The following is a 20646-nucleotide window of genomic DNA, read 5'->3' on the forward strand; positions in this document are numbered from 1 at the left end:
AAACAACAAACTAAATAAGTCTTGAGTTTAAATGCATGTTAGTGACTGTAAGTTGCCATTTTTAATTTTGGTATCGATATTATAGAATTTATATATTTTTTGTTGTTATACTGCAGTTGATAAAAAAGTTTTCTCAAATAAGGTTAAGTAACATAAGTGACACCCGACTTCCACGTTCCACGTAATGAAAAAAAAAATATGTCTAACCTGAATGTGTTCAATTTTTAAGTGGTCAATACTTTGTATTTCTATAAAAATTTTGATACATAAATTTCAGTGACAAAATAATTTTTATAAACAAACCATGGTGATTGTGGAGAAAAATCCGGACTTTGAAAATAATATGTCTGAAAATGAAGGAGTTACTCCAAAAGAGCAACGAGTTTATTCTTTAGAAAGTATCCTTTTTTTGACAACAATTGTCACTAGTAATATTAACATATGTCATTTATTTAAGTTACTTTAATTATTATTTTTATTTTTATAAATAGGGTAGAAGTACCGTTTGTCGCCAGTGCACTTTTTTTGTCCACTTTATTTTCAAATTATTGTATAAATATTCCTATAAGCCCAAGACTTTATGAATCCAATTCCAAAATTTCTTCTTGAATAGTTAAATTTTTTACAAATTCATTAAAATATCAAGTGGCCAAAAATTTAAACATTAAATTAATCAATATTATTCCTTAATGAAAAAAATAAAGTTTTGAAAATAATAAAAGATGCTCAGCAACAACATGGTCTTCGCCACGGAGACTATCAGCGTTATCGAGGTTACTGCTCGCGCCGTCTTCGCAGACTGCGAAAAGTGCTCAAAGTACCCCAGGGTGACCGAAGACATTTCAAGCGAAAAGACGTGACTGTTGCTATCGTCACTGATGATAAATTTCTTCAAGTGCCACTGACGATGGCTGAGCGCGCTTGGAGTTATGCGCTGCAATTGAGAATAGAATCTAATACCGAGCCGAGAAAGAAATTTCATTTGATATCCAGACTGCGTAAAGCGGCCACTTATGCTTTGCAGCTTCAAGAATTAATCGAGGTACATAAATAAATAAATAATCATACACAGAAAAAAAGGTTCACTTGAGCCAAGAAAATATTTTTCTTATTTCAATTTCACTTATTCCAATAAAGTTAATTCTCTTGCTTTAAGAAATACGTATATTGATCCAAGGTAATTTATTTGAGTCAAGAAAATCTTGTTGTTTTGAGAAAATTCAGCTTCTTGCTCCAAAAAATTTAGTTCTTGATAGAAGTAAATTTTCTTGTCTTGAGAAAATTTCTCTCTTGCTCCAAAATTAAATATAAAGATAGAAGTAAATTTTCATTAATATTTTTATTGATTAACATGTCAAATGGGAAGATCAATTAATATTGAATCATTTTTTTCATTCAATATGTATAATTGCACGCTAAAATAATATAAAATGGGTATCAAATATTCAAGAGAAAAATTTTCTCACCTTGAGAAAATTTTTTTCTCAGCTGAAGTAGGTAGCGCTGCTTTTCTGAAGTATCTAAAAATCTTGATCAAATATAAAAATTTATTGTATCAAGTATTTATGATAATTTGAATTAAGAAAAAATTACTTCCACCTAGAATAAAATTTCTCGAAAAATTTTTACTTCAATCAACACAACTTCGGTCTTCCTTTAGGCACCCGAAAATTTTCTTGAGCCAAAAATTTTATTCTCCAGTCAAGAAATTTTTCTTACTGTGTACACAGAAAAAAAGGTTCACTTGAGCCAAGAAAATATTTCTCTTCCTAATTATTTTCTTGAGCGAAAAAAAAATTTTTTTTTGATAAGAAATTTCATTTATTCCAATAAAATTAATTTTCTTGCTTTAAGAAATACGTATATTGATCCAAGGTAATTTATTTGATTCAAGAAAATCTTGTTGTTTTGAGAAAATTCAGCCTCTTGCTCCAAAAAATTTAGCTCTTGATAGAAGTAAATTTTCTTGTCTTGAGAAAATTTCTCTCTTGCTCCAAAAAATTAAATATAAAGATAGAAGTAAATTTTCATTAATATTTTTATTGATTAATATGTCAAATGGGAAGATCAAATAATATTTCATCATTTTTTTTCATTCAATATGTATAATTGCACGCTAAAATAACATAAAATGGGTATCAAATATTCAAGAGAAAAATTTTCTCACCTTGAGAAAATTTTTTTCTCAGCTGAAGTAGGTGGCGCTGCTTTCCTAAAGTATCTAAAAATCTTGATCAAATATAAAAATTTATTGTATCAAGTATTTATGATAATTTGAATTAAGAAAAAATTACTTCCACCAAGAATAGAATTTCTCGAAAAATTTTTACTTCTGCCAACACAACTTCGGTCTTCCTTCAGGCACCCGAAAATTTTCTTGAGCCAAGAATTTAGTTCTCCAGTCAAGAAATTTTTCTTCCTGTATAAGAATCGCTAAAATTTTTGTTATAATAAAAAATAATTATTTTTTTATTTCAGAATGTGAATTGTGATGCAAGAACAAAATTGGAGGCTCAAGCTTACGTTGCTTGGATGCAAGGATCGCTTCAATTTGAGCTCCAGCTGTGGAAAGAAGCAATGACAAACTTGAAAAAAGCCCAAGTTGTCTACGGAGAGCTTGCTTCTGCTTTGCCAGAATCCGAACAAACTATTTATAAGGCTAGAGTTGAAGAGCTGGCTCCGAGCTTGAGATACTGCGCTTACAACGTAGGAGACGAGTCGGCAATTGATGATCTTATGCAAATGCGAGGCCAACTGAGCAGTGATTTGATAATGAATTTAGATAGTTTGATCGCGCAAACCCAAGTGAAGCAAGCTAATGTTGAAGAAACAACTTGGCGTGGAAAATCTTGTGGAGTTGTCCCATCACGTGCTACAGGTTTATTGATCGCTGATTCTCAATTAAACCAAACGCTTGCTAAGGCTCCAACTCATGAGGCTAAGATTGAGTTACTCGAGGCTCATCTAATTGATTGCAAAGACGTGCTAGCTTTTATTCGCGATCACTTTAAAAATGAGCTGAAGAATAAGGATGAAAAATCACCAGTTCAGCACTTGGTTGCTTATTTGCAGTACATAAAACTGTCCCGGACTCTGGAAAGAAATCTTGCGTTGATTAAAATTGCCGAAGCATCTGAAAAAGCCAAGCCGCAAGATATTGTCAGACTTTTTGAGGCAGTGATTCACAATTTGCTGGAAATGTCTCAGCTTTTGGATGATGATGAGGAATATGTTCGTGAACAGGAAGCTAAGACTAAAGGCTACCGTGCTTTCAGGTGCTTCTATATGGCTCAATCAATGGCCAATTTGCAAATGTGGCGTGAAGCTGTTGCACTTTACCAACGATCACTTCATCACGCTCAAGACGCTCTCAAGGATAGTAAATATCTTCCTGAAGACTTGAAGAGTGAATTAGCCAAGTTGGAGAGCTCTGTTGAAGGCGCTCAGTGTGCTGTTCATGCGCACAGTATTCTTCAGGACGAAAAGGAGGAACCTGGAGCAGTTAAACAGACTAAAAGCAAGAAACCTCTTTGCGAAAGATTGCATGAGTATCGGGAAGATCCATCGCTTCTTTCTAAACAACCTAATGTCTTCAATCTTCCACCACCCATGAAAAGCATTCCTTGTAAACCTTTATTCTTTGATCTTGCATTTAATATGGTTGAGTTTCCAGATCTGTCTGACAAATTGGGTGATCAAGGGAAGAAAAGTCAAGCTGGACTTACTGGGTTTGTTAAAGGTCTATGGGGCTGGGGTAACAAGTAATTTTTTCATATTGATTGATGTATCTCTACTTCAATGTCTACTTATATTTGTAATAATCCTAATAATAATGTATCTTTAAAAGAAATATATCTAAAAGTGTATTACAAGTTGGTTTTTTTTTCTTTTTTTTTAGTAATTGATACAAATTTATTCATTCAACATTTTATTTTTATTTTATCTATGGCATATTTTTTTGATGTTGAAAATTAACGTAATTGTAAGTTAAGTGTATTAATAATTTCAAAAAACTTGAAATTTTTAATATAAAGTCTCTAAATTTACATGACGATTTGTATGAATTCTATTTCTTTACGGAGGCTAAATCTAAACGTTTTGAGGTCTAATATTCATGTTATATAATATAATCATGCAATTAGTTTGTTTCTTTTATTTTCTTACTCTTGGTAAGAATTACTATAGTAATTCATAATAATGTAAAAATTTTATGCCATCGTATTTTATGAACACATGAATAATTTTATTCAAAACCAATCATCCTAATAACTTAGAATTTCAAGTACATAATTTTAGTTTGTTGACAAAATGGACTATAATAAACCCAGAGATCGAATTGAGAAATGTGGAAAGAAGCAGGGACAGCGTCAAGCAGTACAAGCCAAAATTGTAGGCATTTTACCAATCATTGGAAGACCACGTAATCCAAATACTAAAACCAAACTTGAATGTCAACGAGAGTACAGGCAGCGAGTAAAAGAAAAGCGGAACCGGCTTTTTGATGAAAATCGTTTATTCAATGATAACGATAACGTTGGTTAGTATTTATTAACTGGAACTGTATGTCTCAATAACCCATAATTTAATAAATTTGCATATCTGTAGGGTTATTTATCAATTAATTTCTGTACATATAATATGACATTAAAGTTAACAGTCACTAGAGAATTTTTTAATTTTGTTTAACAAAAAAATTTGCTCCAAAAAACTATTTTTAAAAAATTGCATTTTTTATTTTTTAAAATTTTTACATGTCAATTTTTTTTCTATTTTTTTTTACCATAATTTATTTGTTAAAAAAAATTATAAAATATCTGCTAAATTTATCATCGTACATATAATATATATGCAATAATTTCATTTAAAATTTGATACCAATTGCGTTTAATTCAAATTAAATGTATATTTTTTAAAACTTGTAGGTACATATAATATAGACCAACTTAACGATTAAAAAAGTTTCACTTCTATTGTGACCTTATGTCTGTGAGGCTCACTCGTTTTTTTAAAAATAAATAAGATTGTTTGAATGAATAAATCAAATACTCAACCACTTAGCCTATTTCTTCCTTTGATTAATCATTTTTTACACGCTTTATATTAGCTTCACTTGTATGTCAGTTTGTTTGTCAGTTTGTCAGTATGTCAGTAACTCTCCGTGGGTAATCTGCGCGCCTGCGGCCTTCCTTGGTTCTGGTAGCCGTTTCTCAGGCTCGCTCTCCGAAATCGAACTCTGATTCCCCGTATTTATAATATTGATAAATAATTATTTTTTATTAGCTTCACTTGTATGTCAGTATGTCAGTATGTCAGTATGTAACTCTCCGTGGGTAATTTGCGCGCCTGAATATTTTTTATAATCAACAAATAATAGTTTAAAAAAACTAAAAAATCACGCTTTTATAAATAAACCAAACTAAAAAGTAAAAAATAAATAATAGTTTAAAAACTAAAACACGCTTTTTATAGAAAACCAAACTAAAAATAGAAAATAAATTTAAATTAAGAATAGTGTTAAAAATTTCAATAAATATAAATTAATAATAGTGTAAATAAAAAAATGTATTTTATTTTAAAAAGCGTGGGTGCTTTTAAGATATTATCAAATGATAATCACTCTACTCATATCTGTCAATAAAATATTTATAACTATTGACACCATGCACCCCACGCTTTTTTAAAAATAAAATACATTTTTTTATTTACACTATTATTAATTTATATTTATTGAAATTTTTAACACTATTCTTAATTTAAATTTATTTTCTATTTTTTAGTTTAGTTTTCTATAAAAAGCGTGTTTTTAGTTTTTTTAAACTATTATTTATTCACTAATAAAATGTTATTGGGCTTGTTCAGCCGAACTAAGTCCTGAGTAACTTAGTTAGCCTAAATATAGTCAAAGCGTTACCTATTATACATATATTTTTATAATATACTATACATATCTTACTAAGTACTACTTAGTTCGGCTGAACAAGCTCAATGTATTGCGCATGCTTCAAAAAATCACGTGGCAAGAAATTCTTCATAAAAATTTACTATTTTAAAAAAAAAGCCGTACAACACTTGTTGAACATTGAATTAAAATTCTTTTTTGTTTAACGAAAATTATTAAATAGGTACGATGGAAAGTGAATTAAAAAATTTAGCAGTAATGCTTTTTGATGTTGGTGCTATTAAATTTGGTGAGTTCATCACTAAAGTTGGACTGAAAACACCGGTGTACATTGATTTGAGGGTTATTATTTCATATCCCAAGCTTCTTGTAAGTTTATTATAATTTGAAATAAAAAATATGATTCTAAAATTAACAGATATTTGATAATTTTTTATTTTTTGAATCAGTTAAAATTATAAGTAAAAAAATATTTTTTAAAAATTGCACTTAGAATTTTTCAAATTTTCTACATGTCAAATTAATTTTTTTAAAATAATTATTTTCAATAAAAAAATTATAAAATTTTTCGATGTCGGTTAATTTTATTTTCATATAAAAATTGTTTGTTAAATTTTAATAATACTGAAATTAAGAGACATCTGATAATTAAAAAAAATTTTTTTAACCAAAAGATTATGGCAAGAAAAATTTATCTAAAAAATTCCATCTTTAGAGAATTTAAAAAATTCTAAGTGTAATTTTTTAAAAATAATTTTCTAGACCTGATTTATTATTAAAAAAATTGTCAAGTGTGCTAATAATGTCAATATCCTAAATTTAAAAAAATATTTTTTTTTTCACAGAACCAAATATCGAATATTTTATGGAAGCTAGCTGATGATGTAGACAAAATCGATCAAATTTGTGGTGTCCCATACACAGCACTACCAATAGCCACCTTAATATCAGTAGACTCTAACATCCCAATGCTGATAAGACGAAAAGAAGCGAAAAGTTATGGAACAAAAAAATTAATCGAAGGAAAATTCGCCACTAGGGATAATACTGTAATTATTGAAGATGTCGTAACCAGCGGAAGTAGTATTCTGGAGACTGTTAAAGATCTCAAACAAGAAGGCTTGAATGTCACAGCCGCGTTAGTAGTTATGGACCGAGAGCAAGGTGGTAGAAAAAACATCGAAGACAGCGGAATAAAAATGAAGAGCTTGTATACGATGACCAAACTGATGGAATATCTCCAGGAAGCTGGAAAAGTAACTCAGGACACTGTAGACAGTGTTTTAAAGTACTTGGCTGAGTGTTTGGCGCCTGTTAATACTTTAGAGAAAGGTAAGAGTTGATTTATTTGTTAATAAAAATAAATAAATACTAATTTATAAATATAATAATATAATTCTCAGGAACTTGGACAGGAAAAAAACAATCAGTGCTAGATTTTTAAATGCTGCAACGTTTCATTGTATTTTATAACTTCATTATGCAAACGGTACAAAAGGAACAAATTATTATTAAACAATATCATCAGATTAACAATAATAAATTGAAAACATTAAAAATATTACTTTAACTTTGACACATAACAGTTTTAACTTTAAAAGTAAGATTTTTTTTTTTCAATTTATTTTTGTTAATCTGATCATATTGTTTAATAATAATTTGTTCTTTTTGTACAATTTGCTTGATGAAATTGTGAAATACAACGAAACGTTGCAACATTTAAAAATCTAGCACTTATTGGCTGCGTTCAGGTTTACTAAGTTCTGAGCAGGGCTGACTTTATCTACCAAAAAATTAATTCTAGACACACTTAAATAAATATACCTTGCATTGTTTTACTATAGACTAGCTGTTACTTGCCCGCTCCGCTGGACGCTTTATAGAATTGCATTTTTAGATCTAGACTTGAAATTCAATTAGAGTATTGTTTTGTACTTGCACAGATTCCCAATTCTATTCAATTGGCATGCACCTTTTATCCATGTAATTATTCTAGCTAATATTCATTGTAACTTTCAATGTGCAATAATTATAACATTCCCGTGTCTTTCTTACAAAAATTAATAATAATTGATATGAAAAAAAAAAATTTGTAATGAGCATTGAAAGTTTCATTTAAAGAAATTGCAGGTCTCATAAGTGAAGAAATCTGCCTAGTATATAAACATAACCAATATAGAATTAAAAAATTTATTTTAAACAAATGACAATCGAATAGAATAAATTTAGTTACAATAAAAATTCATTATTTCTAAGTCAAAAAAATATAGGCTCTGGATAAGTAATCACCACCATATCATATACTAAAACCTTCTCCGAAACACGCTGCATCTTATGGTATAAGTATTATTCCGATCGGTTCAGTAGTTTTCGCAGTATAACCGGACAAAAAAATCGGCTCTCCATTTATTAGTATAGATTAATAAAAAAAATAACTAAATAATAATTTATAAATTTTTTGTAATTGTAGAAGGCAATGATCGATTGAAGATGGACTTTTTGTCACGCTCAAAGCTAGCAAAGAATCAAATTGCAGCTAAACTGCTCCAACTCATGGACATGAAAGAGACAACACTGTGTTTAGCCGCTGATTTAACTAAAGCTGATGAAATTGTAGATTTAGCAAAGCTTGCTGGTCCTCATATAGCCGTATTGAAAATTCACGTTGATATTATTGAAGATTTCAATCAAGATTTTATCAACCAATTGAAAAATTTATCAGAGAAACATAAATTTTTAATCATGGAAGACCGTAAATTTGGAGATATAGGCAATACAGTTTCATTGCAGTACTCTAAAGGTGTTTACAAAATTGCTGAGTGGGCAGATTTAATCACTGTTCATCCTGTGGCTGGTCCAGGAATTTTAGATGGACTTAAAAATGCTTTGAAAAATATTACTGATGAACGAGGAATTTTTTTGATCACCGAAATGTCTTCCAAAGGTGCACTGACTACCGGAGATTACGCCAAGCAGTCTCTGGCTATGGCAGAGACATCTGACCTTGTTGTAGGTCATGTTTGTCAGTCGAATATTTTTTCAAATCCTGGACTTGTTCAATTAACACCTGGCGTTAAGATTTCCAAAGCTTCCGACGATATGGGCCAGCAGTACAATACTCCAGAAGCTGTAGTTAACTCTGGTGCTGACTTGGCAGTCGTTGGTCGTGGTATTACCGAAGCTGGAGATAAACTTCGTGAAGTTATTAATTACAAAAATCAACTTTGGACCGCGTACAAAAATAGAATTAATTAAATATTAAGATAATTTATAAAAATTGACTATTTGTAAAATACATTATAAAATAATCATTTATTTTTCACTTAAAAGTTAACAGATAAAAAATATAATTAATTTCTAAATTCGTTTTTTCTTTTCTTCTGCACCAATTATTCAATTATCATTGGCATACAGTTAAGCAATGCAGAAGTACAAGCATTCATTTGTAACTGGCAGTCTTCACCATCGTTCCTATTTAATGTGTAATGTAAAATGTATCGGAATTAAGCTTCTTTACTTTTTGTTAATTCTTCAACAAGTTTTCTCAACACTTGGGCTACTTGACTGTCCGGCATAGAAATCAAAATACTCTGTCCTTTATCAGCTAGCTTGCCAATTGCCGGGTCAATTGGTAATTTTGCTAGGAATGGAACTTTCACCAGCTCAGATAAAGCAACACCGCCTCCAGAAGAAAATATATTTGTACATTCCTGTAATATAATATTTTTGTTAGTAAATACTCTGATCATAATCGCTGACTCTTAAATATTGTAAAATTGAAATACATTTTTATAAAATTTATCAAAACTATAAATTATGTAAATTAACAATGACTACACTGGATAAAAATTTCAATTAAATACTAGCAAACTTGCAGTCACTATGTGACTGCCGTGGGTTGTGACCTATAAATAAATAAAATTTTGCTTATTAAATAATGACTTGAATTGAAAGTTTTAAAGATATAAGCTCACCCCGATGCTACACTCATCAAGAGCTTTCATTTGAGTACCCACATGCATTTTTGATATATTTTTCATATATACATGTATATAAATATATAAAAAATTATGTGGGTACTCAAATGAAAGGTCTTGATGAGTGTAACTTCGGGATGAGCTTATATCTTTAAAAATGTCAATAATCCACGAGATATCTGTTAAATTGTACTGTACTTTTTTAACTATTGAAGTTTTTAAAGATATAAGCTCATTTTGATGTTACAATCATTAAGACCTTTCATTTAAGTACCCACATCATTTTTTCATATATTTATATATATTATATATATGTATATATGAAAATATATCAAAAATGCATGTAGATACTCAAATGAAAGCTCTTGATGAGTGTAACATCGGGATGAGCTTATATCTTTAAAAATGTCAATAATTCACAAAACATCTGTCAAATTGGGCTGCACTTTTTTAACTATTGATATTTTTTAAGATATAAGCTCATCCCGATGTTACACTCATCAAGAGCTTTCATTTGAGTACCCACATGCATTTTGATATATTTTTCATATATACATATGTATAATATATATAAATATATGAAAAAATGATGTGGGTACTCAAATGAAAGGTCTTGATGAGTATAACATCAGGATGAGCTTATATCTTCAAAAATGTCAATAGTTCACAAGATACAGGGTCATTTCTTAATTATGTATCTAGAGATCGAGCATTTTCGAATGCAGCCTAAATACTTTTCACCATAAATCGACTCTTAATAATATAGATAATACTCACAGAACAAGTTGGACAGACAAATCCGCTCATGTTCTCAACGATCCCAATAATAGGTATCCCTGTTTTTCGACAAAACGTGACTTCTCTTAAGACATCATCAACAGCAACTGCCTGAGGTGTAGTTACAATAATAGCTCCATCACACTTGACTCCTCTATTTGGACAACAATTTAAGAAAATATTGTTGTTATTAAAAACATGTGATAATTTACTTTATATGTATACACAAGTTATTGATTGATCACTTGAGAAGCTTATCTATCTCGTGACTAAAGTTTATCTACATATTAATACTTCCCCCTAATAAAGAATCACAGATTTATGATCGCGGCAGCATGTGACTGATAATAAAACACATATGACTGGTTATTTATCACAACCTGAACTCGTTATAATTTAATGTATCTCAAATTCAATAAAATGATAAATCAATAATGCATAAGAATATGAATAATTTCGTACTTTAAATTTTCCATCACCGTAATATGTTCATCTGAAGTTCCAGGAGGTGTATCAATAATCAAATAATCGATGTCATTCCAAGCAACATCGGTCAGAAACTCTTTTATCATTCCCGTCTTCTTAGGGCCTCTCCAGACGACACTGTCATTGCGATTTTTTAGAAGAAATCCTATTGACATCACTCCCAAGGTTTTGTCTTCATCAGTATAAACTGGGATCCATCTAAAATCGCAAGTTTACATCAATTCATCATGAAAATAAAGTTAGCAGACATCTGACAACTTTTAGAATTTTTCTTATTGAAAAATTTGTAAAAAATAAAATTTTTTTTAAATTCCACATGTAAAAAATTTAAAAAACAATAAATGCAATTTTTTAAAATATTTTTTCAACTCTAATTTAATTAATGAAAAAAAAAAAAAAATATAAAAAATTGTTTAATGTCTGTTAGTTTCATGAAATTAAATTTAGCAGATATTTAATAATTTCTAGAATTTTTTTTTAAATAAATTACGGCAAAAAAAAATTGACATGTAGAAATTTAAAAATATAAAGAATGCAATTTTTTGAAAGTAATTTTTTTGAACAAATTTGTTTGTTAAAAAAAATTAAAAAATTCTAATTCTCTAATGACTGCTAACTTTAATGTCATGCTAGTTTTATTATCATCAATTCATCAAGTAAATAATAAATTATTATGGCACTAAAGTTAACAGACTTTAGAAATTTTTTTATAATTTTATAACAATGAAAAAAATTTAATAAAAAAATTCTACGTGTAAAAATTAAAAAAAAAACATGAGTGAAAATTTGTAGAAGTATTTTTTTTTTATTATAATTAATTTGATGTAAAAATTAAAAAAATTGTGAGGTGTTAGCTGATTTTAGTATCATAAATTATTACAATAAACAATGATAATGACACATACCCTTCTGATGATTGATAAACATCCTTGCCTTCCAAGTTCAACAGGTAAGGAACACTGGGACCACATAGATCAACATCCAGGATTCCAACCTAGATAAAAAAATCTATATTCAATATTTAACGTTTTATCATTATTAATTAATTTATATCGAAGTAATTTTTACCTTAAATCCAGATACTTTTAAAGCTAGAGCCAACTGAGTACTAACTGTTGACTTCCCAACACCACCTTTGCCTGACAAGACCATAAAAATATGCTTGACACCTTCTAACATCTTGGTGAATACAATTATTATTTCACTTTAATAAATAATAAATAATGTTAATAGTAAAAAAATAAATTATTGTCTTCTAATCATTGCCCGTAAATCTACACAGTCACCGTCATGCTCTCTAGTTTGTTAAATATTTGCTACGTTTTTCCATACAATTTACAAATTTATTATTATGTAGTGAAGTTGGAGTCATGTGGGCTCGAAGAAATTGGATACATTAAATTTCTAATTTAACTCCTTTTTATAAGTCAGATGGAGCTGCTGGTGTTGTCATTTGCGTTGCGTAGCATTGAAATACCAGGTGTCACGGGTTTTTAAATAATCAATAAGATATTTTTATTTGTTTGCTTACTTTACATTTATGTAAACAAACATTTATGAAGAATGGTAAGGAAAGTTTTTTAATTTTATTCTATTATTTAAAATTTAATATTTAAATTTAAGTGAAGTGTAAATTTCATTGATTATGACTGTGAAAATCATAAATAAAAATACAACATTAAATTTAGCTGTCATTTCACAATTTTTCAATTTTTTTTTTAACAAAAAGTGTTCCAAAAAATTATTTTTAAAAAATTGCATATTTAATTTATTAAAATTTCTACATGTCAATTTTTTTTCTAATTTTTTTGCCATTATTTATTTGTTAAAAATTATTAAATATCTGCTAAATTAATTTTCATATAAAAATACATGTTTTTTTTTTTTTTATTTATGACTGTGAAAATCATAAATAAAAATATGACATTAAATTTAGCTATCACTTCACAATTTTTTAATTTTCTTTAGCAAAAAATGTGTTCCAAAAAATTAGTTTTAAAGAATTGTATTTTTAATTTATTAAAATTTTTATACGTCAATTTTTTTTGCCATAATTTATTTATTAAAAATTATGAAATATCTGCTAAATTAATTTTCATATAAAAATGCATGTTTTTTTTTTTCATTTTTAAATAATACATATTAAATTTTATGAAGTATAATTAATAAATAATAAATTTCAGATACTTTCACGGGCAAAACCAGCCCTGTCAGAAAGCAGAAAACCAGGAACGCGAAAAGATGTTCCCAAGCTGGAAGAATTTCTGGAGAAACGTGACTATGCCGGTGCCTTGACGTTGGTTGAGTTCAATAAATCAAACAGCAATATCCAAGACACGGATATGTGGATAGCGTATTGTGCTTTTCATCTTGGAGACTACAAGAGAGCTACCAGCGTCTATGAAAGTTTGAGAAAGAAAGGAAGAAATGATGTTGCTACTAATTTAGCTTGCTGCTATTTTTACTTGGGAATGTATCCAGAGTCTAAAGAAGTATTAAATGATGCTCCTGAGAGTGGTTTAAAAACCCGAGTAATGTTTCACTTGACTCACAAGATGAGCGATGAAACTAAGCTGAAAGAGTACCATGCTAAACTTAAAGATGTTATTGAAGACCAGTTGTGCTTAGCTTCTATCCATTATCTTCGAGCTCATTATCAAGAAGCGATTGATATTTATAAAAAAATTCTTCTTGATAATAGGTAATAATTTCATTTCTAATTAATGATACAACTTTCATCAATTATATCCTAATTTTAGTAAGCACATTCCCAAATCCTCGAAATTCAATTCCCAGCGTCTTTTCCTTACCCTTCTTAAGAAACCAAGGTATTCATCAATAAAAAATTGAGCGATTATTATCATAATTAAATTTAATCTTCTATTTATTGTTTTTTATTGTAGGGATTACATGGCCTTGAATGTTTATGTAGCATTGTGCTATTATAAACTAGACTACTACGATGTAGCTCAAGAAGTTCTTCAAGTTTACTTGCAAAAGTATCCAGACAGCGCAATTGCTATTAATTTAAAAGCATGCAATCACTTTCGTCTTTATGACGGCACCACGGCTCAGACTGAAATGAGGCAGTTGATAGAAAAAACAACTTCTTCGTACAGTTTTGGGCATGATTTAATTCGTCACAATATTGTGGTAAGTATATGCTTTCATTTATGTTAATAAATTTGGTAATTATTTACAAGTTAGGTCAACCCCATTTTGGGCCATAATTATACACTGATAAAAAAATTAACTTGACTCAAGAGCCAAAATCTTGAACCAAGAATACCATTTGGAAGAAAATGATTTTCTTGAGACAAGAAAATAAATTTTTGAATCAAGAAATTATTCTTGATTTAAGTTAATTTTTTCTTGATTCAAAAATTTATTCTCTTGACTCTATAAAATTTTTTTCTTCACAATGGTATTCTTGGTTCAAGATTTTGGCTTTTGAATCAAGTTAATTTTTTTATCAATCTATGTGATTAATTGACATTTTCAAATTTTTTTTATTCTGCTTGTTTTTACGGCATTTATGATAAAAAATGTCGTGAAAGAAAATAATAAAGATTTTGATAGCTTTTTTGCCTTCAAAAGTTGGAAAAAATTTTGGCTCTTATGTATTTGGATAAAATTTCTATTTTATCTTTTTTTGATGTTTTTGATACATTTTTTTTTGAAATGTACATAAAAAACGAACAATTAAAAAAAAAAAAAAACAGTTGAATATCAGAATTTTCTAAAAAATTTATAAATTTTTTGAAAAATTTGTTAAAATTGTGATAATCAACTTTTTTTTTTTTTTAATTGTTCATTTTTTTATGTATTTAAAAAAAATATATCAAATGTTTACCATAAATTTTAGTTAATAAACTAAATTTATTTAATTTAGGTATTTAAAGATGGTGAAGGAGCATTGCAAGTCTTACCAGGTTTAGTCGATGTCATACCAGAAGCCCGATTGAACCTGGTAATTTATTATTTAAAGCAGAATGAAATTCAAGAAGCTTATGAACTGATAAAAGATCTAGAACCGGCAGTCCCACAAGAGTTTATTCTAAAAGGAACAGTTTGCGCAGTAATCGGACAGGAAACCAGCTCACGAGATATCATTAAGACAGCTCAGCAGTATTTCCATTTAGTAGGTTCATCAACTTCTGAATGTGACACGATACCGGGTCGTCACTGCATGGCAGCTTGTTTCTTTCTTCTTCGTCAATTTGAAGAAGTTTTAGTCTATTTAAATTCCATAAAAACTTATTACACGAATGATGATAGTTTTAATTTCAACTATGCACAAGCACAAGCGGCTGCGGGTTACTTCAAAGAAGCAGAGGAAGCATTTCTACTGATTAGAAGTGAACGATTCAAAAATGACTACGTTTACATAAGCTTACTGGCTTATTGTTACATTATGAATAAAAAAGCTCACATTGCTTGGGAGCTTTACTTAAAAATGGACACATCGACGCAATCTTTTAATCTTCTACAGTTAATTGCAAATACTTGCTACAAAATTGGTGAATTTTGGTATGCTGCTAAGGCGTTTGATATGCTAGAACGTATGGATCCATCACCGGAACACTGGGAAGGCAAACGAGGCGCTTGTTGCGGGACTTTTCAATTTATTGTTGCCGAAAAACAACCCAAGTAAGTTTTTATTGAAATGATAAATTAAGTAAAATTTTTCTGAAATAATATACTGATTAATTTTATTCCAGAGAGTTATTAGTTGAAGTTATTCAATTGCTGAGAAACACATCTAATTCTCAAGTGGAACAAATAATTCGTGTTATGAAAAAATGGGGAAAAGATAAGAGGATTCCTTGTTGATTTTATTATAAATAATTCAAGATTATTAATCCGTCCATAATGTATTTTATTATTGATTTAAAATATATTTAAATATTGTATAAATTTGACATTTTTTTATCTCTGAACTTGAGTTATTTAAATAATTCTATTTAAGGTAGTTCCTTTTCACTCGCTAGTGCACCTTTCTCGCGAATTATCTCTTATTCGCTTTTACGAATGGTTATTTTTGTTTAACTAGCCAGTTTATTAACAATTTATAAAAAACTGCATGGTAAAAATGTTCCAAATTTCTTTGGATTATTTTAAGTATATTATTCTAACAGGTATCAGTTTTTTGAAACGATCTTAAAATCCTTTCAATATGCAATAACCAATGAAAATGAAGTTAACCGACATTTCAAAACTTTTAGAAATTTTTTGTTGAAAAAATTTCAATTAAACAATTAAAAAAAAAATTTCACATATAAAAAACTTGAAAAACTATAAGTGCAATTTTTTAGAAATATCTTTTTAGTTGTAATTTAATTAATAAAAAAAAATCAAAAATTTTTAGACGTCTGCTAACTTCAGTGTCATAATAACCATTAATATTTGTGATTTTCTTACTCTCCACCCACACTGTCTGTGCTAAAATGTCATTTTTAATTACAATTAGGTATCTCATTTCTGATATGGTCAATTGATTTCAAATTTCAACAGCACATGTAATATGACACTGAAGTTGATAGCCAGAAATTTTTTTAGAATTTTATAGCAATTGAATTATTATAAAAAAAAATTTTATTAAAAAATTCCACATGTGAAAATTAATAAAAATTACAAGTGAAAATTATTCGAAGCATTTTTTATTGTTATTATTGATTTGTTATAAAAATTAAAAAAATTGACAGTTGACAGCTAACTTCAGTATCATCATGTAATATGAAAATTAAATTAGCCGATATCTAAAATTTTTTAGAATTTTTTTTATTTACAAAATTATTACAAAAAAATTGATAAAAAAAAATTCAATTTTAAAAAACTTTAAAAACTATAATTGCAATTTTTTAAAAATAATATTTAATTTTAATTTATTAATTAAAAAATAACTCCAAAAATTAACAATGTCGGCTAACTTTACTATTATTCATGTAATGCGTATTCTATTACCCATATTTCAAATTTCGAAAACTTAAAATTTTGCATTTACGACCGAACTACCTTAAAGAAACATGCAGCGCGACTTGATCAATCACCGCGCATGCGTGTTTAAAAATTTTCTTATAAATAAAACTAACCTGTGTGAGAATTATTATTTAGATCAACTATTACCCAAAAGAATTATGTTTGGGAAAATTATACCAATATTTACTCAAGTAATACCGTAAGTTTTTTAAAGTATTTTGTTAATTATAAATATTTAATAAACATATAAATATTATAATTTATATAAATCCTTAGATCAATTGGTATCAAAACAGTGAGACAATTCAATACAACTTATACTGCATTAAAAGGAGTAAGACAAGTACCTTGGAAAATTGATCATACTAAATGGCCAATGACACCCATCAGAAGAAAAATGCGTGATAATTTTCCGTATCCCAATGAGGTGAAAAGAGTAAGGACTCATGGATATCAAACAAGAATGTCTACACTCCATGGACGAAAAATATTAATGAGGCGTATTTTAGCCGGTCGCTTTATCCTTTCGCATTAGATATTTAAATATATTAAGCCATTTATCAAATTTTATTATTAATTGTTTAATAATAATCAATATTATTTACATATGTATAAAATAAATTGAAGATTAATCATAAGATTTATTTTACGTTATTGCTAAACATTGTTTAGAGTCGTATTGTTCTTCTTCGTCATTGTTTACTGTCGAATTACTATTAGAAGTAGAATTTATTTCATTACTGACAGGCATGAAAAGTTGTTCTTTAAAACCTAATTGATCACACGTCCATAAAAATTCTGGTTGCAAAGGAGCTGTGATAGAAATATCATTTCCTTTCTTTAAGAACGACGGTAAAAACATTTCCCTGAGATGAACATGAGCTGGAATCATAGTAGATTTGTTCGGAATCATTTTAATTACTTTTAACAAGTCTGGATCCAATTTAGGAGGCACATGTGCTGCTTCAACAAACGGACTGACTAGTAAAAATTTTCCCATCACGTCTTGAGCTCTGGATCCATAAACTCTGTCTCCAAGAATCGGACTTAGTGTCACGGTTGCTGCAAATAATCTTACAGCGTGCCACTGACTCGTAGAAGCTTTTATTTCCATCAAGGAAGCTAAATTGTGGGACGCAGTTGACAGAACTTTAAATTGTACATTTAGAATTTTAATGTCACCACGTGCGCGCTCATTTTCAGACCATTTTGGGACTATAACTACTTCCTTGACACCTTTTTCAGGACCCTCTATAAGTTTCATAGCTACTCTTCTTTCACCTTCAGGAAATATTGGAACTCTGCGTGTTACTGTCCAATAAGTACGTGGGATTATTCGCGCGCCTTCTGCTCTTCGCATTGACTTTGAAATTGCTTCTGTTACTTTATCACTTGCACTGAGCAAGGTAACGCCAGATGTAAATTTTTCTGGTGTCTTTGCAATTATTAATGATTCGTAGCCTAATTCTTTAGCAATGTGCGGTACAGCGTCAGTTAACATATACTTTTTTTCATTGAAAATTCCACTAATTTTTGGCTGTTTTTTTTTGTTCTCAAATTCAAACGGTCTTGCTGATATGCCGTAAGGTTTATTGATAGCTACCAAACCATCTGTTAAATAAAATTTTATTTTTTTTATTAACATTTATATTTATACTGTTAATTAAACTTGATTAAATAGCAAGTGTTCAATAATTTGTTTTTAAATAAATTATAAAGTTAAAAAACATGACACGAAATTACACTTGACAATTTTTAGAAGTAAACTACTAGAAAATTATTTTCAAAAAATTATATTTATAATTTTTTAGAATGACATTAAAGTTAGCTGTCACTTGACAAATTTTTAATTTTATTTAACTATTAAATTAATTCTAAAAAATTATTTTTAAAAAATTGCATTTTTAATTTTTTTAAATTTCTACATGTCAATTTTTTTTTTTTTGTCATAATTTATTTCTTAACAAAAGTTCTAAAAATGATTAAATATCTGCTAAATTAATTTTCATAATTAGTAGTCACTTGATTATTTTTTAATTTTATTTTACAAAAAAATATGTTTCGAAAAATTGTTTATAAATTATTGCATATTCAATTTTTTTTTAATTTCTAGGTGTCAATTTTTTTTCTTAATTTTTTTTGTAATAATTTATTTCTCATCAAAATTTTTAAAATTATTAAATGTCTGCTGAATCAATTTTCATTTTTTTAGAGCCTTTGAAGATAGAATTTTTCGAATAAATTATTCTCGGTATTAATATTTATATTTATACTATTAATTAAACGTGATAAAAAAATAGCAAGCGTTCAATAACTTTTTTTTAAAATAAATTATAACTTTAATAAAAAATGACACTGAAATTACACTTGACAATTTTTAGAAGTAAACTAGGTCTATAAAATTATTTTCAAAAAATTACATTTATAATTTTTTAAAGCCTTTAAAGATAGAATTTTTCTGATAAATTATTCTCAGAATAATTTATTTGTTAAAAAAATTATTAAGTGTCTATAACAAATAAATAATGAAGTTAGCCGACATTTTTTATTTTGCTTTTTATTAAATTATAACTGAAAAATATTTTTAAAAAATTTCACTGTTAGTTTCTGAAGTTTTTAACAAATGAAAAAAATTTTTCGATTTCGGCTAACTTTATTTTCATTAAATGTCTATGAAACTAAAATTAGGCGACACAACAATTTTTTATTTTTTTTATTAATTAAATTAGAACTCAAAAAATATTTTTAAAAAATTGCACGTATAATTTTTAAAATTATCTAGATATGAAAATTTTTCTTTTAATTTTTTAAAAATTTTTTTCCAATAAAATAAATTATAAAAATTTTGAACTGTCTGCTAATTTAATTTTCAATAAATGTCTTTCAATTTCAGTGTCATTAAAAACAAATATTGTTCATCTGCTATTTTAACTTTAAAAAAGAAATTATTTAAAAATCAACCTTTGTTATAAATAACTTGCTTAACCATACTCTCGCAAAAAAGAGCTTTTGACTTCCATGGATGAATTAATTTGTAAGGATGAGATTTCCTAACTTTATCCATGTTTTTATTTTTTTTAGGAAGTTTCAACTTTGGTTGAGTGTGATTTAGTCTCGCAAAACCCATCAGACGTAGAATGTGATGGTTCATCGTTGATTTTATAAGGATGTTCTCCATAGTGACTGTTTTTAATTATAAAATTTTATTTAGAAAGAACAAAAACAATTTTTTTAATAATTCAGTAATGATTGTCAATAAATACACGTTTCTATCCCAAACAATTACCTTGTATACTAAAGCTGCGTTTTCATGTAAATTAATATTCTTTTTTTTTTTTGGTTATCAAATCATTTTTACTATTCTGACAATTAAAAATTCCAATCAAAAATATTTTACAAAAATAATAAAATTTTAATTTAAAAAAATTTTTAATTAAAAAATAGTTTATTAAATTTATAAAAAAGCAAATGAAAATTAAGTTAGCCGGCATCTAAAAATTTTTAGAATTTTTTTTAATGAAAAAATTA

At 27.9% G+C, this 20646-nt stretch overlaps 6 protein-coding genes across 7 annotated transcripts; 4 read left to right on the forward strand and 2 right to left on the reverse strand.

Annotated features, from left to right (window-relative positions):
- Positions 1-156: 156 nt before the first annotated feature.
- LOC123258421 (signal recognition particle subunit SRP68) lies at positions 157-3872 on the forward strand. Its single transcript, XM_044718419.1, has 3 exons — positions 157-398; positions 705-1042; positions 2479-3872. Exons 1-3 carry the CDS (start codon positions 305-307, stop codon positions 3763-3765), a joined length of 1719 nt encoding a protein of 572 aa, XP_044574354.1. The 5' UTR covers positions 157-304; the 3' UTR covers positions 3766-3872.
- Positions 3873-6035: 2163 nt separating this feature from the next.
- On the forward strand, positions 6036-9169 carry LOC123258630 (uridine 5'-monophosphate synthase). 2 transcript variants are annotated; one of them, XM_044718769.1, is made up of 3 exons: positions 6036-6268; positions 6745-7237; positions 8373-9169. In XM_044718769.1, the coding sequence occupies exons 1-3, from the start codon at positions 6128-6130 to the stop codon at positions 9152-9154; spliced, it is 1416 nt and encodes a 471-aa protein (XP_044574704.1). In that variant the 5' UTR covers positions 6036-6127; the 3' UTR covers positions 9155-9169. The 2 variants fall into 2 exon arrangements, with proteins under 2 accessions (XP_044574704.1, XP_044574705.1); XM_044718770.1 differs by having other exon boundaries at positions 6038-6268; positions 6745-7231; positions 8370-9169.
- A 23-nt stretch (positions 9170-9192) lies between these two features.
- On the reverse strand, positions 9193-12542 carry LOC123258631 (cytosolic Fe-S cluster assembly factor NUBP2 homolog). The gene is made up of 5 exons (XM_044718771.1): positions 12208-12542; positions 12045-12133; positions 11116-11337; positions 10654-10807; positions 9193-9609 (listed from the first exon to the last, which is right to left on the reverse strand). Exons 1-5 carry the CDS (start codon positions 12316-12318, stop codon positions 9403-9405), a joined length of 783 nt encoding a protein of 260 aa, XP_044574706.1. The 5' UTR covers positions 12319-12542; the 3' UTR covers positions 9193-9402.
- A 46-nt stretch (positions 12543-12588) lies between these two features.
- On the forward strand, positions 12589-16028 carry LOC123258629 (intraflagellar transport protein 56). The gene is made up of 5 exons (XM_044718767.1): positions 12589-12705; positions 13323-13840; positions 14043-14292; positions 15032-15789; positions 15861-16028. The coding sequence occupies exons 1-5, from the start codon at positions 12703-12705 to the stop codon at positions 15970-15972; spliced, it is 1641 nt and encodes a 546-aa protein (XP_044574702.1). The 5' UTR covers positions 12589-12702; the 3' UTR covers positions 15973-16028.
- A 1176-nt stretch (positions 16029-17204) lies between these two features.
- On the forward strand, positions 17205-17696 carry LOC123258633. The gene is made up of 2 exons (XM_044718773.1): positions 17205-17317; positions 17395-17696. The coding sequence occupies exons 1-2, from the start codon at positions 17277-17279 to the stop codon at positions 17651-17653; spliced, it is 300 nt and encodes a 99-aa protein (XP_044574708.1). The 5' UTR covers positions 17205-17276; the 3' UTR covers positions 17654-17696.
- A 42-nt stretch (positions 17697-17738) lies between these two features.
- Positions 17739-20536, reverse strand: LOC123258632 (mitochondrial mRNA pseudouridine synthase RPUSD3-like). The gene is made up of 3 exons (XM_044718772.1): positions 20405-20536; positions 20080-20325; positions 17739-18729 (listed from the first exon to the last, which is right to left on the reverse strand). The coding sequence occupies exons 2-3, from the start codon at positions 20294-20296 to the stop codon at positions 17765-17767; spliced, it is 1182 nt and encodes a 393-aa protein (XP_044574707.1). The 5' UTR covers positions 20297-20325; positions 20405-20536; the 3' UTR covers positions 17739-17764.
- Positions 20537-20646: the final 110 nt, after the last annotated feature.

This window comes from Cotesia glomerata, linkage group LG2, assembly GCF_020080835.1.
Source record: "Cotesia glomerata isolate CgM1 linkage group LG2, MPM_Cglom_v2.3, whole genome shotgun sequence".
In the NCBI taxonomy this organism is placed as follows: Eukaryota; Metazoa; Arthropoda; class Insecta; order Hymenoptera; family Braconidae; genus Cotesia; species Cotesia glomerata.

Coding starts and splice junctions, on each gene's coding strand:
- LOC123258630 (XM_044718769.1), top strand. CDS start 6,128: ATGGAAAGTGAATTAAAAAATTTAGCAGTAATGCTTTTTGATGTTGGT. Junction 6,269..6,744: donor TTTCATATCCCAAGCTTCTT/GTAAGTTTATTA, acceptor TTTTTTTCACAG/AACCAAATATCGAATATTTT. Junction 7,238..8,372: donor TACTTTAGAGAAAGGTAAGA/GTTGATTTATTT, acceptor TAATTGTAGAAG/GCAATGATCGATTGAAGATG.
- LOC123258629 (XM_044718767.1), top strand. Junction 14,293..15,031: donor TAATTCGTCACAATATTGTG/GTAAGTATATGC, acceptor TATTTAATTTAG/GTATTTAAAGATGGTGAAGG. Junction 15,790..15,860: donor GTTGCCGAAAAACAACCCAA/GTAAGTTTTTAT, acceptor ATTTTATTCCAG/AGAGTTATTAGTTGAAGTTA.
- LOC123258421 (XM_044718419.1), top strand. CDS start 305: ATGGTGATTGTGGAGAAAAATCCGGACTTTGAAAATAATATGTCTGAA. Junction 399..704: donor ACGAGTTTATTCTTTAGAAA/GTATCCTTTTTT, acceptor AAAAAAATAAAG/TTTTGAAAATAATAAAAGAT. Junction 1,043..2,478: donor AGCTTCAAGAATTAATCGAG/GTACATAAATAA, acceptor TTTTTATTTCAG/AATGTGAATTGTGATGCAAG.
- LOC123258632 (XM_044718772.1), bottom strand. CDS start 20,296: ATGGAGAACATCCTTATAAAATCAACGATGAACCATCACATTCTACGT. Junction 18,730..20,079: donor GCAAGTTATTTATAACAAAG/GTTGATTTTTAA, acceptor TTTATTTAACAG/ATGGTTTGGTAGCTATCAAT.
- LOC123258631 (XM_044718771.1), bottom strand. CDS start 12,318: ATGTTAGAAGGTGTCAAGCATATTTTTATGGTCTTGTCAGGCAAAGGT. Junction 12,134..12,207: donor TAAAAGTATCTGGATTTAAG/GTAAAAATTACT, acceptor TTTTTTATCTAG/GTTGGAATCCTGGATGTTGA. Junction 10,808..11,115: donor ACGGTGATGGAAAATTTAAA/GTACGAAATTAT, acceptor TTGTCCAAATAG/AGGAGTCAAGTGTGATGGAG.
- LOC123258633 (XM_044718773.1), top strand. CDS start 17,277: ATGTTTGGGAAAATTATACCAATATTTACTCAAGTAATACC. Junction 17,318..17,394: donor ATATTTACTCAAGTAATACC/GTAAGTTTTTTA, acceptor ATAAATCCTTAG/ATCAATTGGTATCAAAACAG.